General features: G+C 29.6%; 1 protein-coding gene and 3 long non-coding RNA genes across 7 annotated transcripts in view; 1 reads left to right on the forward strand and 3 right to left on the reverse strand.

Annotated features, from left to right (window-relative positions):
- Window positions 1–1,767: 1,767 nt before the first annotated feature.
- Window positions 1,768–16,924, forward strand: part of LOC105148517 (Transmembrane O-mannosyltransferase targeting cadherins 4) — a 39,003-nt gene continuing 23,846 nt past the window's right edge. Inside the window, exons 1-7 of one of the 4 annotated variants that reach the window (XR_015544393.1) lie at window positions 1,768–2,093; window positions 2,167–2,392; window positions 5,373–5,556; window positions 6,184–6,363; window positions 6,439–6,896; window positions 7,484–7,867; window positions 7,977–8,084. Coding sequence is in view for 3 of the 4 variants with exons in the window: in XM_011060312.2 (XP_011058614.1) it covers window positions 2,063–2,093; window positions 2,167–2,392; window positions 5,373–5,556; window positions 6,184–6,363; window positions 6,439–6,896; window positions 7,484–7,867; window positions 7,977–8,084 (1,571 nt within the window). In the remaining variant the exon portion in view is untranslated. The remainder of the gene's footprint in view (window positions 2,094–2,166; window positions 2,393–5,372; window positions 5,557–6,183; window positions 6,364–6,438; window positions 6,897–7,483; window positions 7,868–7,976; window positions 8,085–16,924) is intronic. The other 3 variants (XM_011060312.2, XM_011060310.2, XM_087403997.1) reach the window with 3 other exon arrangements.
- LOC147910752 (uncharacterized) lies at window positions 2,803–4,940 on the reverse strand. Its single transcript, XR_015544433.1, has 2 exons — window positions 4,856–4,940; window positions 2,803–4,098 (listed from the first exon to the last, which is right to left on the reverse strand). It is a non-coding gene; the product is annotated as an uncharacterized LOC147910752 (long non-coding RNA).
- Window positions 6,819–10,654, reverse strand: LOC147910753 (uncharacterized). The gene is made up of 3 exons (XR_015544424.1): window positions 10,513–10,654; window positions 7,505–7,653; window positions 6,819–6,908 (listed from the first exon to the last, which is right to left on the reverse strand). It is a non-coding gene; the product is annotated as an uncharacterized LOC147910753 (long non-coding RNA).
- LOC147910754 (uncharacterized) lies at window positions 15,592–16,643 on the reverse strand. The gene is made up of 2 exons (XR_015544431.1): window positions 16,564–16,643; window positions 15,592–16,500 (listed from the first exon to the last, which is right to left on the reverse strand). It is a non-coding gene; the product is annotated as an uncharacterized LOC147910754 (long non-coding RNA).

Raw genomic sequence — 16,924 nt, forward strand, 5'->3', positions numbered from 1 at the left:
AGTCTTATTATTTTTCTAATTTAAGAAGAAAATAAATTCGAAAATAAATAAAAAAGATTTTTGTTTCTTGCAGTTTTTCTATAAAGTTGATAGTATTTGAGTAAAAAATTATTCAAGATCAATATTTAGCAATTTTTAATAATTAATATCTCGTTAACGTATTACGTAAAATGGTAGATGACTTTTTGACTCAATTCGATTCACTCTATCTGCTCATGATGGATGACGAAATATTGGATCATCTAAAAAGTAGCGGTTTTTTGTCACTAGATGTGTTGACTATCAACAGCATCAAAACCGCGGATACTTTTTAGATGACCCAATATATTAAAACCTGTATACTATTAGACTGCTAACTTGTTTGACAAATTAACCTAATTTAACAGTATTAAAACTACCAAGTACTTATTTTCATAATCCAGCTATTATAAATTATAATAATTTATAAGAAATTGAATACGATTACATCTTTTATACACGTTTACTAATACTACAATTTTTTATTTCAATTACTACAATTATTACTTCAATTGTCTTTCTAATATTTTTACTTGAACTCTTTCTCTTCCAAAAGAAACAATATTTTTCGCTATGAGATCACACCACTTTCATAAGGTTATACGTTTAGCATATGAACAGTTGATGCAAAACACAGCATACTGCATTCCTTTTGGTATATTTGTGACGCACGCGCAGAACTACCATACTTCGGGGTCCATAACTTTCACATAAGCGTCCTAAGTAAAAAACCTATAATCAGAGTGGCGCCATACGAGAGATAACGTCACATTTTAGTGAAATTCTGCGAGAGAGAAAGAGATATACGGTCTCAGTCTATCCAACAGACTGTCAGTTTTAGGGTTAGGTGCAACAGCATTGAACGACATAGATACGTAAAGGTACATTGATAAAAATAAAATTATCGAAATTATTTTAGAAATATGGTTAGATGTACAATACCGTTTTGTAACAATTCATTAAAAAAAGGATATGTTATGAAAATAATTCCGAAAGACACAGAACGCCGAATGAATTGGTTAAAGAGTATAAATGGCAAATATAAAAATTGGACACCGTCAAAAAATTCATCTGTATGTGAGGTAAAGTAATTTATTCTTTATAAATAATGTATTTAAAATATTAAAATAAAAATGTAACATAAAATATACACAGATTAATTATAATATCTGAAGTGTCTTGGCACTAAGTATATATACAGTCATCACATTGGTTACGAATTTAATTCTTTCTTTTTTTGTTGTAATCTTTTCAATTATATATCATTGCATTGTGAGTCTAAATCAAATAATATGATAATTACGATATTTAATATATAATATTTCATGAAATGGTATATACATATATAATATTTTTCTGAATTTTTGATTTCTTTTATATTATTACAGATGCATTTTGCTCCTAAAATGTAGGAACAGAGAATGGATAATAAACTAGCGTATTTAATAGCGCAAATAATGTACAATAAATAACGTTTTGTATAAAGTAATGTGCAATATTACAAAATGTACAATATTGCAATAGTACAAAATAAATGAAATTTTATAATAAATAATATATGTAAAAGTTTTATTATTTTATATACAATATTTATTTATTATCATTTTTTAATTTGTCACAATTGTTAAGCATTTTTTAGCATGAATTCAAAATTTAGAAAATAATGCGTTTAAAAAATTAGAGGGAATGGCTAAAACATGGCGGACCAATCACAAGTGATACCCATATGGCGTCACTCTGATTGTAGGCTCTCTAGTCCTAAGGAGTTAGCAGTCTAGTAATATATATAGAAGTCTGTGGATGCACCCTACGCAATCTTCTCACCATGCATCGGGATTCGGCCATAGAAAAAAACATGTATATTATATCTTGAAATATTGGTCGAATTATTTTCGACTGAAGAAAGTGCCAATTAAAATTTAAGAAAAAGATAAAGAAAAAGGTACAATTATAACACCTAGTCACAAAAGGGAAAATTGTATCTAAGCATATATATCTACGATAATAGCTACAAAAATAGCAATTTGTGTTTGTTCGGAGTATTATGAAAAGTAAAATAAATACTTATTTACCAGGTAAATTACCACTTAATACACAATTACGCATGACAATAAAAACACTTTAATGAGATATTTTGTACATTTTCAGCCGTATCACCATCGCTTTCTCCATGGATAATTGTGATTTTGTCACTTTGTTTTGTTAACAGTTATAACGGAGACTTTGTTTTTGACGATACCGAGGCTATTGTCAATAATGTTGATGTGCGTAAGACACCGTTCTGGGATATATTTCAAAATGACTTTTGGGGTACTAAATTATCCCACAAGCAAAGCCACAAATCATATAGACCTTTCACCATACTTAGTTTCAGGTAAAAGAATATTATTAAATATAATCATAAAAAAATATATATGTATGCACATATATGTGTGTGTCGTGTGAATTATACACTATCGTTTATATATGTAAGAATTTGAGAATGCTTACATTTTACAAAAACTTTCAAGAATCTCGATGAAAAAAAAATAATCGTAGAGAAGTTTTTAAAATTGAATTTTAAAGAGGAACGATACAGCTTTTAATTGACATTCGAATTATGCTTTTACAATATATTTTTTTTAATTATATAAAATTGAAAATTTATATTTTTGTTTATTTGTTTTATTTTAAAACATACTTTAATGAAACATCATTGGAAAAAATTTAACAAACAGTCTAAAGTAGATTTTTTAACTTTAAACATTTTCTTTTACAAAAGATTTATACAATTTTTCACAAAGAATCTTATTAAAAAATTTATTTTTTCTAAAATATCTTGAGTATTTCGTGTCCGATCGATTCCTATCCGTGCAAATTTTTTGCAAATTCAACGAATTAAATTACATATAGTACTGACATTTACATATCATTATATATACTATATTTTATTATTTTCTAAAATAAAGTTGAAACATTGTTGTAGAAAATTAAAAACATGTTCTTATAAATATGTTATATGTTTTCAAGTATAAATATTAAATTACTGACATACATATTTTTTAATAATATAAAACACATAATTGCTTACTTAAAAAATTATCCATTGTGCCTACATATTTTTTAAAGACAATTATTTATTTTCTTTACACCAATTGATTCATCTCATTATTTTGTTCATAAAAATATCAAGGTACGATTATAAAAAAAAATTAATAGTTATGAGATATTTCTTCAGAGGAGCAGTTCAGTATAAGTGCACTCCTTGTCCTGATGAAGTGAACGGCAAAGTTCACAAAACTGGTATTAGCAATAGATGAAAACACAGTGACAACCCACAAATCTTCTGTATCTTTGAAGATAATATCCGTGAAAGCCTAAAAAGCTTTATTGAGATATTTAATATTTTATTTCACAACAGATACAAACATGATTACATTTTGGCAGGATGCTTACGCTTTAGGAATAAGACCCGACCGTGTACAACAAATACAATAAAGAGTGCCAATGATCGATCAAAGTTTAGGTTTTTCGAATAATATAGTATTCTTGATTTTATTAAATTTAAGATATAATCGCGTTCGATCATTCGCATATATGAAAATCAATTTATCTCAGATGTGAAAATCAATCTACCTCAGATGTGTGCTTATGCTTTATTCAATATATCATTGTTTCTTGTTGCAATTTCATATTCTTTTCGCTAATATAAATAAAAAGTGCACATGGATTATTTATGTTTAATGATTAAATGTTATTTATTATTATTATTATTATTATTAATTATTAACCCATATTATAAAAGAATCAAATAAATATTCAATTTTAAATTAATAAAAAAGTTAAAAAACAATTTGTTAAAAGAAAAAAATTCAAAATACTTTATTTTGGTTATACAGATGTGATTTTCTAAAGTTTGTATATGGCAGATCGTTTGTGTATGTAATATCAAAGCCAATAGCTTACTGCTCTAGTCTTACAACTTTTTCACAACTTTTTTATCACTTCTCGGATAAATAATTATTTTCATCCTTCTTAAATCTTAACGAAAGATTTTTAAAGATTTAGGTTCCATCGCGAGGCAGAATTTGGCCTTATTCACTGTATGATTTTATATTACATGTTCAAATTAAAAATAATAAATAATTTAATTAAATTTAATAGTTTAATATTTCATAAATCTATAAATAGTGTTAAAAACACATTAAAAAAATAATGTTTTAAACATAAATGTTTAAAACGTAACAACTAGAGGTATGCGGATATCTTAGATTTCGAGTTTAGATCGGTGGGAATTTTTTTTGGGATCAGGTCAGGACCCGAATATTTGTAATGTTCGGGTACTCGTAAATTTCATGTACCCGAATTTAAAATCGGATCAGACAGTGATCATAGAAACTTTTGAACGACATAAATGTGATACTTCTTCATGATCTTTCAATCGAGTTTTCCACTTAAACTATAGCATAATTAATTAAATTTAAAAGTCCACAAGGACAACAATTCATGATATATATATAAATTGCAAAAATATATTATTTTACAATTGCTGCCAGTATTGGAAATCTTGTATGATTGCATTTTCACATATCTATTATTGCATCGATATTTCGCCGAAGAATTCTTTCCGAAAAATAAATTTTCATTTCTTTATTTATGTCGAAATGAAAATATGGTTATTTTTCTTCTTCTACTCTACTTATCATGAAAAAATTTTATTAATTTTGATTTCGATTGTCCTATGAAACAAATCCCGAAAAAAATTTCCGATCCGAACTCGAGGCTGCCCATAATTTTGGATACCCGCACACCTCTAGTAACAACCATGGTGCATGTGCACACGCATTTGAATACATACCTACATATGTTTGCACACATGGGTATTTTGTGTGCAAGTACGCATATATGCATGCAAATGCGCGCGCATACACATAGAGATAAACACGAGATCAGATATCTACCATGTTTCCCTGATTGAGTTACGCTTACAGCAGTTAAAGTTTATTTTTCCTTACTTTCAAAATTATTTCAAGATCAATAAAAGCATTCAAGAAGAAAATGTTTAAGACGAAAGTTTCGAGTTTTTTCGCGTAGAATCTGCAATAAAAAAATACTATGTTGCATTTTTAAAAAACAACTTCCTATTTAGATACTTCATTTCCGATCAAAACCGGAAGTTGAATATATCATCATTCGATTCTGTGTACTCGATATACTTATCACAATTTTTGATACTTCTCATAAAGATCACTTCCCTTCATTTTAAAAGGAGTACATGGATAGTCTGGAACATTATATTTACATATATTATATGTATATATAATGATACTTTGTCATGAAACTATAAAAATTAATTTCCTCTTCTTTCTCTGTAGATTACAATTCTGGTTACGACAAGACTTAGTTTCGCAGGACTATCATGTAGTAAATATAATATTGCATAGTATGATTTGTCTACTAACTTTATTTGTATACAATATATTTTTGGGACCAGAAGGACGGAGCATTTCATTTTACGCCGCAGCCTTATTTACAGTTCATCCAATTCATACAGAAGCTGTAATTATAATTATAAATGCATCATTATCATTATATATATTAACCTGGAAATTATATTAATTTGAAATTATTTTTATATCACAGCAGAATAAGAAACTGATGTCCCTATTCTATACTCTTAAGGCCAGTTTCATCATCTTGATCCATAAAATACAACATTGTCGTAAGAATTAATGAGTCACAGTTGATATTTAATTTATTAATCAAGATCTAATCTAAAATGGTAAAATCAGTTCTTAACACACGGCAGTATTGGTAGTTTTATTGTAAAAAAGTTAGCAACGACAGTATAATGATATTAACACGTCGTTAAGAGTTATAAAATAGAACCTAAAGTTCAGTTATAATAGTTACAATAGATTACAGATCAAGTAATTTGTATCTATTTTTCTCTTTTTTTAAGAAAATATTGAATATTAAGAATAAAACTATATATACATAATGATTTCAAATATTAAAAAATTATACAACAATCAGTATACAATATGTAGTTAATAACAGTGAACTGTAAAAAAAAATTCAGGTGATCATTCATGTGAAAAAATTAGATGACAATTCCCAGGTTAATCTTTACATATCAGTACTTATATATCAGAATATAATTATAGTTATTTCTTCATACGTTAGGTATCTGGAATTGTCGGACGTGCTGAATTATTATGTGGTTTGTTTACATGGCTATCGATCTTGTTGTATAATCATACGATATATGCAAAAAATATATTACATGCATGGGTTGCTATGTTCAGTTTTATTATTTGCATAACTGCAGCGATACTGTGTAAAGAAACTGGTATTACTGCTATTGTAAGTATTAAAATTGCGTTCTTAAACTAAATTTTTTAAATATGACAATAACAGATATTTGTCTTTATCTTTTAGGGTATTTGCGCAATATATGATATAGTTATTGTGAATAAAATATATCCAATTGACGTAATTAATTTTTTTTCATTTAAACATGTCGATAAAAATTTGAATAACTGTATTAAGTATAAAAATATTTTGTTACGGCTTGCTGCACTTATTTTTATTGCAATAATACTTTTGCTTCTAAGATTCAGTATTATGGGGTTCTCAGTTCCAAAATTTCAATCAGTAGATAATCCAGCATCTTTTATGGATAACGTATTGCTTCGTATACTTAATTATAACTATATCTATTGCTTGAATATATGGTTACTTATCTGCCCTATATGGCTCTGTTTTGATTGGTCAATGGGTTGTATATCTTTGATCACCAACTACGACTATAGAACTTTTGTAGTCATTATTTTCTGGTTTATGTTTGGAACATTAATAATGTACACGTTTATCTCTCATAAAAATAAGACTTTAAGGTAATCTGAAACCTTTTTTAAATTAAAAAGATATATATATATATACAGGGTGGCATGAATATACGGCCTCACTCATCCCGAGCAGGTAGAACGGACTAAATTGAGTAGAAAAGTCCTCTACCATTTTGTAATGCTCGCAATAATTAATGAGAAATTAACGTTTAAAGATAGCCGAATACGTGCGTCCGCTTGATTTACTATTGTCAAAAGTACAGCCCACCGAGCGCACGGCGCGCGGGCCACGAGGAGCGGGAATGGCCTAGCAGGCGCGCCGCGCCCTTTGAGCTTAGATGCTCGCGACGGTAAGCCCCGCTCCTCGCGATCCGCGCGCTCGATGGACCGTACTTTCGGCAATAATAGGTCGGGAGGACGTGCATATTCGGCTATCTTTAAACGTTAATATCTTAATTATTGCGAGCATTACAAAATGGTAGAGGACTTTTCTACTCAGTTTAGCCCACTCTACCTGCTCGGGACGAGTGGGACCGTATATTTATGACACCCTGTATATATATATATATATATATATATATATATATATATATATATTGAGAATGATATATGTGTAAAATACGTAACTTTTACAGATATGTAATTATGGGACTTACAATATTGATCTGTCCGTTTCTGCCAGCTAGTAATATCTTCTTCAATGTTGGATTTGTTTTGGCAGAGAGAGTATTGTATATTCCTTCGGCGGGATATTGCTTGTTGGTTGTTATCGGTTTACAGAAATTTTCCGCCCGATTTTCTTTGCCTAAAACGTCATTGTCAGCATATACAATGCTCATTGTATTATTGTTTATACGTTCTTGGATAAGGAGTACTCAATGGAAAAATGAGAAGCTGCTTTTTCAATCAGCATTAGATGTATGTCCTCTCAATGCAAAAGTGCATTATAATATCGCAAAAAATGCTGCAGATGCAGGAAACATTGACCTTGCCAAATTAGAATATCAAGAGGCTTTACGGTACTGTATACAGTCTATATAAAGTTGCAAAGTCTAAAATTTATTTTTCTAAAATCTCTTTTCTTTTAAGAAATTTATTATATATTTATTTTCTTTATACTACACACAGATTAAATCCAAATTATGCTCAAGCTATGAACAATCTTGGTAATTTATTCAAAGATGACGGGCAGCTTTTGAAGGCTATAAGTTTATTTAAACAAGCTATTAATATACAGTAAGTTTGATCAAATATCGTTATTTAAGATGAATAGTTGCATCGATTTATAAATTCATTTATATCTCACAATGAGATTTTGTATACAAGATGAAACATTTAAATCTTCAGGCAGATATCTCAGAAACTAAGAGAAATTTAGGAAAAAGTTTGTATAAAAGTTGTAGGTTTTCTTGGGGGAAATATGGAAATAACATTTTGTATATGGAGCATTACCAAGATCAAGTTAAAGTGAAATATGAATTTTGTAAATAGGAGCCTATTTTTTATTACATATTGTTGTAATTAAAGTCAAGACGTTTTTAAAACACTATAATAAAATTTTTTTTTCATTAAGCACTTTTCGAGAAAAACTTGATAGTTACTATACTGTTGACTACTACTAACTACTGTTATATACTTGTTTAATTACGCAAAATGTACCACGTGGAGGTACTCATTTAAGGGGTCTAACCATCCTGACAGGATCTAAAATAAGCACAAAATTAAGATTTTTTTTTTAAATTAACTACTGCGTAGAATTAACTTATATTTTGTATGTGTAATATACAATGTTCAAACTGTAAATTTGTAAATTTTGAAACAGATTAATTAAAAAGTTTAAACTACAGAGCAATTCGCGTAAAGCTCTTTCGATCGGACGAGTGTAACATTTCCAAGGGAAGAGGTGGTTTGAAATAAAAAAACAAATTTTCTTGTAAACAGATATAACAGCTATCGTGAAACATAAGGGTTTTTTTATTACGAAATGTGGAAAGTAGCGATTTGAAAAAAAAAATTTTTTTTTCAATTTAAAACAACTTGAAAAATTTATTATAAATAAATGGATTAACATATAAAAAAAATTGTATGTACACAATAAATAATCTTCTTAAGATTCCTGCAAAAATTGAAGTCAATTGGATTGTTAGTTTCAGAGAAAAGTTTACACCCGTCTTGAAAAAAAGAAGATTCGAAACGATTTTTTTATATAATAAAATGGACTTACTTTATCTTAAATTTTGTCTTAAAATATTCTTAAAGGTTCAAATTTTTTAAAAATGCAAAAAAATTTTTCGTTTTTTTCCAATTTTCAGAGTGGTTAGATTCCTTAATCTGTTGCGTGTGTGCGTGCGTGCGCGCGTGTGTATGTGCATGTATACGTGCGTATATGCGTGCGTGTGAGGGAGAGGAAGAAGAGTTCAAAATTGTATTATATATATCCTATTTTTATTTTTATTCATTATCGGACTGATTATGTTTGATGATCAACCAGATCGACTGACATGTATTTTCCCGTGCTTAACATTACCTAGGATGAACAACGTGAATTTCAACTCTTTAGGGTGCTTGATTTACGTGAGTCCTCTTGCCTCTCAATTAATCTGTCCGATGAATGTACCTAATATTCGAATAAATGAATAAAAATTGAATGAAAATACTCATTCGAATATACTTCTTTTTCATTCGAATAAATATTTTTAACGAATAAATATTTTTTCATTCCATTTGAATGAATATTTTTTTAATATGATTACAAATATTTTCATTTTGTATTTACTTTTTCATTTTTTTTTGTATTCACTCTTGTATTATTTAGTACATAGCTTGCAAGCCTGCAAGAGAAAACAAAAATCTATAAAACCAATGGCTACGATTACACCGTGTGCTTAGTCCAATCTATATGATGGACGTTCTTGTTTAATCTATTAGTTAAACAAAGATATTTTTATTGGAAATAAATAATATATTTCGGAATTTAGTGTCCACCATAATGAACGCGCCCAAGATATCTTATAAAATGTTTATAACATTACTGTATTTACTGTGATGTAACCGGAATTATATCGGTATGACGCTCTATCAAATATAATAGATATTTATAAATAAAAAATGTATTGCTTTCTAAAATATCAAAATTTGTTAATTTCCTTCATAAAATTAGAATATTACAATGATAAAAATAAATAATATTCTATTTTTTTTTTTACTTAAGTCATCAAAGTGCCGGTTATAGTTAAGGGATAACAATTGCTTATTGGAGCTTTTTTTCAGTTTATATGAAAAATAATTTTGTTTGAATGAATATGAATACTTGTTAAATATTCATAGTTTTTTGTGAATAAATATTTTTAAAAAACCCAAAATTTTAAATGAATATATTACATCTTTTTACGGGAAAATTTTGAATAAATACAATTTGGAGCTCAATTACAAATTTTTATATTCATTCGGGCACACTACTCTCAATAAAACATAATTACCCTCATAATGCCCCATATAAAAAAATCTGTTATTTCCAACTTTCTCTCAAGAAAATCTATAATTTTTATATTAAATTTTTTCCTGTATCTCTTTTAGTTTCTGAGATATCCGCTTGAGACGATTAAAATGCTCCACCCCAGCCAAGTCTGCCAAGATCATGTATTACTATTTGTGTGCTACATACTATGTTGGTAGAACTCGGACAGTAGCCAATCTAGCGTCTCAATTAGAAATGTAGCGTCGGTAGAAATGTAGCAAAAAACAAGTATTTCCGATATCAAGATATATTTTTAAAAAATCCTGCAGAAATTAAGTAGAAGTTCTTGGTATAAAAACAATACATTGCATGCTGACACAATGTCATCAGAAACTAAATTGAGCATAACGTGATATCATCATATACGAGGGCAAGGTGAAAAGTTCTCGGCCTAGAAAGTGAAAGAATAAGTTTTTTACTTTAAAAATACATTTATTTGTAGCAGTACCATCTATGTTAGGCCGAGAACTTTTCACCTTGCCCTCGTACTAGCAAATGTCATCAGAAATTTTATCTGCTTCACGGCATGATGGTGAAAACATGGCAAAAATCAATAATGTGCTGCTGTTTCAAAAGTAATAGCAAAAACACAGCAGAAATACGACATGGAAATATTATATCGGACTATAGTTTTTCCGTTTACCTCTATACGACGTATATATCAATACTTATCTCGTATTTAAATTTCTGTTACGCAAATATAAATACTACATATCGCGGCTAGTGCAAGTAAAAATGTGCAGTACTTTCCTATCGATTTAATTTTTGATTCTTTTAGAGAATTCATAATATTAAACTGATTTTTTGAAAATCGGGCAACAATTCTCTCACACACAATGCAGAGAATTGTTCATTTATTAATATTACTTAAGATGTAAAAAAAAAATTAAAAGTGCAATTTCTATTCAGCAAAATCTTATTCTGATTAAATGCACTTCTTTAATAAAAATACCTCTATTAAATAAAATATTATAATATATTAATTGGCTCTACTAAATAAATTTCAAATAACATAAATCAAATAATATTCTTTCAAATTAATAATTATAATTACGTTTTTAATTACAATGTACAACGACATCGTATTACAATGATTCTTTAATATACATAGTTTGGGAATCAGGATTCTTTTGTCCATCTGATTTCATTTAAGATGACAACTAAAAATTGCACATAACGAATTACATACACGAATACATAAGTTTTTATTCAATCTAAAACGATTTGTTCCAAATATATGATTGCGATATGTGAAATGACAAAAAAAGAAATACGATATACGAAATCAAGCTATATATAAGCGATTGATGTAATTAATTAGCATTGATAATTTAGACTGTGATTGATAATTTAGATAGTTTAGGCTGAAAAGAATCATATTAAGGATCGAAATGTATTTGTAATATAATTATATCACAAAAATATATAATTTGGCATGAATTGTAACCAGCCAGGTTTTAATAACTCTTAATTTGTATTTATTTAATAACAGTTAAATATGTGATGAGAGAAATATGTTTATTTATTATGCGTAATTTTTGTTGCGTTTTTGTCCTCAGCAGCTGATAACGCAGATTGCTTTCTATACTACTGCGTTTTTGCACGTCGTGATGACAGGCTATACACCTTGACCAGCTGCCCCCCCCCCCATCATGCCGAAAAATGCATAGTTCAGAATTTGGAGCAATTTATGAGCTTTCAAAAACAAATTTTGAGCTCGTCCCGAGCAGAAATAATTTAAAGGTGAGGAGGCTGAGTGGACGTCCACTCAGCCTCCTCACACATAGTTCTCTCTTGCGTGAAAACGGCAAGAAGTGGTTTTCCTGCTAAAGGGTTATAGCTCAAAAATTAATGATTATATATTTTTGTACCAGATTTATACCAAAATCATATTCATTAATGAAATTTTAGATGTAGTCCTATTTTCAATGACTTACCTCTTGAGTGTAGATTAGTTTTGGGGATAAGGAATGGAGCTCAAAAATCGAAAGAGCACTGATTTAAGAGTTCATAAAGAGCTCCTAATTCTGAATCTGGGAGTGATTTCCTGTTATCAATTTTAAGGGATGGGCTGAGTGGACATTCACTTAGCCTCCCCCCCCCCCACCGCCACTTTTAAATTAAGATTCCTGCTAACCGGGACGAGTTCAAAAAAATTTTTTGCGGGATTTGGAAGCTCATAAATTTCTCCAAATTCTGAGCTATGCGGTTTTTTATTTTGGTATGATGGGGGGGGGGCAACTGGACAAAGATAGGCTATACCATGATAGAAGGGATAACAGCAGAGACAGAGTGTGCAACTGTACACACCATGTTATTCCTTCTACGATGGGCTATACTCGATTTTTGCTGTGTTTTTACTGTCACTATTTGATATATAATAAGTTGTGCTATAGCCTTGCTACATTTTCGTCACAATGTAATCAGATTATGCTTGATTTCTGCTGTCAGTATTTGATATGGCAAACTTTGTTTCCGATAATTGCTACATATTTGCTATGATGTGGTAATATACTGCTGGATTTTTGTTGTATTGTTATCGTCATTCTATATTGGCAAATTGTTAGGAACTAAGCTTAATGAGGAAGTAATAGATTGAAATCTACTGCATTGTCATGATCGAGTTTGCTGGCCACTAGCGTATTGCTAGCATTTTACTATCTGGGACTCTATATATACAGAATGTGTAATATTAAGTAACACCCTGGAGGCACTTCATGGATAGATACAGCAGACTAAACTGAGTTGAAAAATTTTCTATCATTTTGCAATTTTCTCAATAGTAAAGAAGATATTAATATTAATTTCCAAAGATCACCGAATAAGTATGTATCCTACCATCAAATGCAAGCACGTGGCATACGACATCTTATGGTCGTATCACACTAAAGACTCGCGACTTGAGATGTTTTCTTTCGCCGCTAGTAGTCTTGTGTATCAAGGTCGCTTGGAGTAAACAATTTCTTGTACGCCTAGCAATTTACGATAATGAGCTATGTGTTGTACGCTTGTATTTAGCGATAGGCCGCTATTCAGCATTTAAAAAAATTAATATCTCTATAAATATTACAAAAACTGCAAAATGATACATAATTTAGTTCGCCCTACCTGTACATGAGTTAATAATATAATGAACATATGTCAATAATATAATGAACATTATATTATATATATGCAGGATGTTTGATATTAAGTGTAACACTGAAAATAGGTTTTTGCGACTGGTTGATGTGATATCTAACTATCGAAACTATGGATCGATCATCTTCTACTTTGAACTGCATGTTGAGCAAATGTTCATGCATAGGTATGGACTAAATCGAATCGAAAAATCTTGTGACATTTTGCAATGTTTGCAATATTCTGAAACATATATATATATATATATATATATATATATATATATATATAATAAAACTCCATCAAGTTTTCGCATTTTACATGACTTGGAGGAAAAATATTTTCCAACCAGTAACTGAAGTACGACGCGTGGCGCCACGTTTGAGAAGAGAGAAAGGACGTAATTTAGGGTCAAATTAAATAAAAAAACTGTAACTCCATTAAAGTATCACAAAACAATATGCCAGAGTTCAATTGTATTGACTTTGGTCAAAAAAATTCTCAAAAAATCGATTTTTTTCGTCCAAAAAATAGTAATCCTCCCTTAATAAGCCTGCAGGGCTATTCTGTAACTCTTAACGCAAATTTCGTTATCATGTGGTCTACCATTAAATCTAAGCTCGTAGCGAGATACGGCCACCCAGTAATCATGGTTACTAGACTCGCGAGAAGTTCTTCATTATATGCGGCAATAGCTACGGTGGCTATTGTACGAGTGACATTGTCGGAACCTCGCTTCGAACTATAATCGTCTTTCTTATCAAAATGAAGTCTTCTAACAACACAAGAAAATGTAGTTAAAATTATAATAATAATAAAATGCTCAATTAAAATAACAACTAAAAATTAATGAAATAAGAGGCTATGCGAGTCAGAGCTAGGTGTTAGTGCTAAATTAAATAATTATTTACAATAGAGAACTCCTTCCCCAATAACCTTGATCTTGACATATGTTGTCAAGATCATGACTCTGAGTGACCAACAAGGCTTTTAGCCGTCGCTCTTTATTCGTTATAAAGTTATTAACAGTCAAATTAGCAATTATTTCCCTTCTTTATATGAAAAATTTGATAATTCTAGACACGGAGAGAGATACGGAGTGAACCGATTAAAGAAATACAACTTTCCACACGAAGAACGATCTGAATGAAAAGTCGTAATTCTTGGCAAGGGAGATGAGTGGAACTTGTTTCGCATAAAAAGTCGTGCACCCCTTGGCAGGTGGTAAATGAGACGAAACTCGCTTTGCGTGAAAAGTCGAACGTCTCTTAGCAGAGAGGGAGATAGAGTGAAACTCACTTTGCGTAGAAAGTCGTAAAATATATTTTAAAGTAGAAAATCTCTGTTTTATATAGTAGAAACGGGACATCATTTTTCAAATTTTTTTATAATAACTTTAACGAATAACGAGCGACGGCTAAAACTTTTTGGAAGTCATGACCTTGATGACATATGTCAAGGTCAAGGTCATTGGTGGGATCCCTTGTTGTAAATAATTATTAATATATATTATCCTAAATTATTAATCGATAAAACTTGTCATATCATAATAAACACTTTTTCTTTATTTTCTCTTTTTCAGTGACAACAATTGCACACGTTACGATTAGATACCGCTCGATTAGACATGCAACATTTGAATGAATACATACATTCAATTAGACATGTCAAATTGTAAGATATCATATCCATGCGGTATAGAGTAAACTTATAAACTTAGAGTAAACTATATAAAACATTATATATTTAAATTTCAATTAATAATTATTTCTTTTCATGTAAAAATCACGGCACGCTCGATTGGATGCGGTACGATTGGACAACTGCACTCCTGAATGCACTTTATGTTTGCAAAAGATGTTCAAAATCGTGCAGTATCCAATTGCTCAGTGTCAAATTATTTGGTCTCGAATTGTATGGTGTCAAATTGCACAGTATCGAATTGCATGGTGCTGAATTGTGCAATGTAGGATTGTGTTTTATCGAATTGTGTATCCTATTATGCGGCATACAATCGTGCTGTGTTTAATTGAACGTATCCAATAGTGCGCAACATGGTCAATTCTCCCGTCATTATCATTGTATAACGAATTCAAATATGAGTAATCATTAAAACTGATACATAGCATAAATATAAAGAAATGTCAGTTAAATATAAAATTTAATATGTGACAACTTGAAACAATGCAAAAATGCTCTTACTAATTGTAAGTGCAATTTATTCATAAATCTTAAAAACGTAACTGAAAATTTTAGATGAGAGTTATCTTCGATGGATAGTAGTCAATAATGAAAAATAAAAAATAAAAATAGTATGCGGAACTACTATGTATATCATTAATAAATCTCGTCATTAACATTTTATTATTTGTGATATGTTATGTACAAATTATTTAATAACTGTTCATTGTGACCGATAATTTTGATATTTGGATTTTAGTTTGATAATTTATTTCAAAAAATCTTATTGTCACTATTACAATTTTACATATTAATAACAGGGCCATAGTGTCTCGTACAATTTTTTTTGTAGTCTTTGTTATTGACGATTATCCACTAAAAACAGCTCTCATCCTTGAATTACATCTTTACAAGATTTACGAGTAAATTGTACTTCAACCTTTAATTACATCTTAACAAGATTTGTGAGCGAATTGTACTTACAATTAGTAAGAGCATTTTTGTATTATTTCAAGCAGGGAGATAGACTAAGGAGATTCCATTTACACATATAAAAAATAAGAGCATAAAAAACCACAGCACAAGTTATAGTTTGTGATATATAATTATTATTACATTAATTAAAACATTAAACGTTTCGGCCACAATCTGGCCATCTTCAGTAATTCAATAATATTCTTAAAACGCAGAGTTACATCTAGTTGACATTAAATTCAACAGTCGAGAGTTGTAATTAAATAAACATGTTCTTTTGTATGTGAAGATGCTTCATGCAGTAATGTTACACCGTCAATTGTCATATCAAGAAAAGTGTAGAACAAGAATTTCCAGATTCTAAATAAAATTGTATATATTAAAATCTTCTTTAGTCGAAATATAAAGAAATAGAATCATTACCTGTTTTACAGCAAAAAAACCAAACGATGAATCTCGAATATTTCTTTTACACAGTTAGAATTTTGTCGTGACATTATGTGTTGTTATTTGTCCTATCATATATTTTACCACTATTTATATATCTGAGTCAAAATTTTTAGAAAGTTCTAGAATTGTTTATTAACAGAAAGAGACATCCTTTTTTAGAAGAGGAAAATAAACCTCAGGCAAACCTTCCGTGTCACTTTGCTTATTGATACCACTTGTTTGTCTTTTTATATGTATCATTTCCGAAATTCTTCTTTTCGCTAAAGATTGTTCTCTATCTAAAATTCTTATATTATCCCAATCTAATTCATGCATCTCATTCATACGGTGACGT

Source organism: Acromyrmex echinatior, chromosome 1 (genome assembly GCF_024713525.1).
Source record: "Acromyrmex echinatior isolate Ae372 chromosome 1, ASM2471352v2, whole genome shotgun sequence".
In the NCBI taxonomy this organism is placed as follows: Eukaryota; Metazoa; Arthropoda; class Insecta; order Hymenoptera; family Formicidae; genus Acromyrmex; species Acromyrmex echinatior.